Source organism: Nicotiana attenuata, unplaced genomic scaffold (assembly GCF_001879085.1).
Source record: "Nicotiana attenuata strain UT unplaced genomic scaffold, NIATTr2, whole genome shotgun sequence".
NCBI lineage: Eukaryota > Viridiplantae > Streptophyta > Magnoliopsida > Solanales > Solanaceae > Nicotiana > Nicotiana attenuata.
This window is the reverse complement of record NW_017679331.1, coordinates 1-2,583: the sequence shown is the minus strand read 5'-3', so window position 1 is coordinate 2,583 and position 2,583 is coordinate 1. Positions and strand designations below refer to the sequence as shown.

General features: G+C 35.0%; 1 protein-coding gene across 1 annotated transcript; it reads left to right on the top strand.

The window, feature by feature from the left end:
* Positions 1-377: 377 nt before the first annotated feature.
* LOC109221743 lies at positions 378-688 on the top strand (the record flags this gene model as incomplete). The annotated part of the gene is made up of 1 exon (XM_019386195.1): positions 378-688. A coding segment is annotated over exon 1 (311 nt), but the record flags the coding sequence as incomplete, so codon positions are not given.
* Positions 689-2,583: the final 1,895 nt, after the last annotated feature.

Genomic DNA, 2,583 nt, shown 5'->3' with positions numbered 1-2,583 from the left:
ATTTTTCTAGAATAAGTCTTATTTCACATATGATATGGTCACTAACATGCTAGATATGCTCAGTCAGTATTGAGAAATAGTGTGGATATTAAACTAGCACACTCACACACAAAGAATAAACAAAAAGAAATAACATAATAATTTAATGCTTCGTCTCTCAATTATAGAAGTTGCTACTTTCTCCTTAGCTATAGGAAGTCTTTTAAATCTTTGGCCTAAACTGTCCACTTTTGCAAATATAAAGAATGTCTATGTTCAGTAGGATATTTGTAAAGGACCAAAATTCTTCAATACCCATACTTAAGGGACTATGTTGGTTTTTTCCTCTACTTTTGGGTCATAGTCAAAACTACTGATCACTCACAGAAACGCTAACAATGGCTGCTCCGCTGCTCCTCAGAGGGTTCCCTCTTCTCCGGCTCCGCTTCTGCAATCAACGTCTCCAGAGTCCTAGCTTCGTATTACTTGCTCCAAGGCTTTTTTCAGCTGCTTCCGAATCGGCTCAGCCCTACGATGACGCTGCATCCAATGAGGAAAATACTACCACCGTGCTAAGGACCAAGGACCCGCCCAAGTACCCGAGGTGGCCCGACCCGGACTATAGAAAATGGAAAGAACGAGAAACTCAGATACTCAAAGAAATTGAGCCCGTTATTTTCCTCGCCAAAGAAATTATCCACTCCGATAGGTATGCTATCTTCTTCTTTAATTTACTCTCGTGGTCTCAATTTAATTTTATACAACTAGCTCCCCGTTGAAGAATTCAAATTCAGTAAACTATTCCATATTTTAATTGTTTTATTTTACTTCTCAATCATTGTTTTAACATTTGTTCTTCACTATAAGTCGATTAATATATTCATGCAGGTTACCAATGCATTTATTTCACAGCTACTCGTTTGAGCTTCTGGTGTGTTGATTGTGGCTTAATGCTTGCTTTTTATTTGTGCAAATGCATTACTTTTAATTTGATATGGATGCTAATTCATTTACCTTTAGTACTTTTGGACCAAGAGAAATTGAACATTAGCAAAACACTAAGCAATCACTCTCCTACAAGAGGGTAACACAATGACAGCTTTTTATGAACGCTATTGTTCTAATAATATATCCTATGGCTCTAGAAATAAGGAAAGCATTAGTCTTTGTGCTTAAAAGAACTTGTTTCAGCAATGAAAGCAAAACTGCAGCTGCTTCTGCGAATAGGAAGAGTCAGGGGCGGAGCCACCTTAGCTTAAGCGGTGTCATCTGACACCGATTCGTCGGAAAATTTTGCTAAATATAGAGTATTTGATTAGTAGCAAAAACGACATAACTAGTTAATAAATTGAAACTTCTCACACGAATACTCAGCTCAGACGGTAAATTGCCTAAAATGAATACTAGTGAGACGTTGCGGGTTCGAACCAAGTGGTTACATCTGTTTTGTTTTTTAAGGTTTGAGCATTGTTGGCTATTGGGTCTAGGGTCTAAGCGTCAAACAAAAGCAAAGAATTATTGATTTCAATGTCTTTTGGAATGTAATTATTTCATCAAATTTAAGACCCCAACAAAAAAAAATCACTGCAATTTGCAATTTTGGGGATTTTGTGTGTTGCTTGCAACTATTTCTATTGTAAGTTATCTTGCTATCCTTTTTTTTTTCTTTTCTTGGCGACGAAATTGATATAAAAAACAAATGAATAGTCTTTTAGTGATTATGTTTGGTTCTTTCCTACAAAAAGTACTATTTTCAATTGGAATATTATAAGTCCATTCCAAAAGAGTAAATAAACACTCACTGAGGAGAGTTATAGTAATGTACTTTATTAATATGATTTGAACTGTATTTTTTTAGTATATGATATCATTATATTGGATTTTTCATCTATTTCTTTAAATATTGACACCGCTTACGAGAAATCCTGCGTACGCCCCTGAGAAGAGTGGCGTGTGGACTTCAATAGTCGGAGAATGATAAGAAGCAAAGTAAAGACTGTGAATTCCACCTTGAGGAGCCTGAGCTTAGGCTAACCACTAAGATCCTTTAGCACCAAAGATCCAGAAAATCTTAGAAAATGACCTATAATTCTTTGCCTATTGAATTGGAAAGCTGATCGTGTAGGTCTGCTTCTGTATCCTCCAAACAGTAGTAAGTCAATGATAATCTACTACTTACTACCACTTTCTGCAGCTAGAGATTATGAATGATTTGAACTTTTTTTTTGTATGAGAATGATGTGTAAATGAAGGAAAAAGTCAAACTCTATGATAGTTTTAAACCTTTAACTGCAGGTATAATGCCACTCTGTCAATGCTATATTTAAAGGGACTATATGGTAGTATAAGAAAAACAAGTTTACATCTCAAGAAACAGAAACAACTTTTAGAATGAATTAGAAAGCAGGACAAGTATCTCGGGATTTAGGTAGCGTTTAGCTTTTCTAAATAATTTGACGTAGAGAGTTGAAATGATAGAAATATAGTAATGAGACTAACGTAAGATGCATTGTGTAGTTTTATTTGGGAGAAGTTCATTAACTAGTTTTATTTGAATAAAATTTGTTTGAAACAAATTAACCATTATCAAGACATCAACAATTT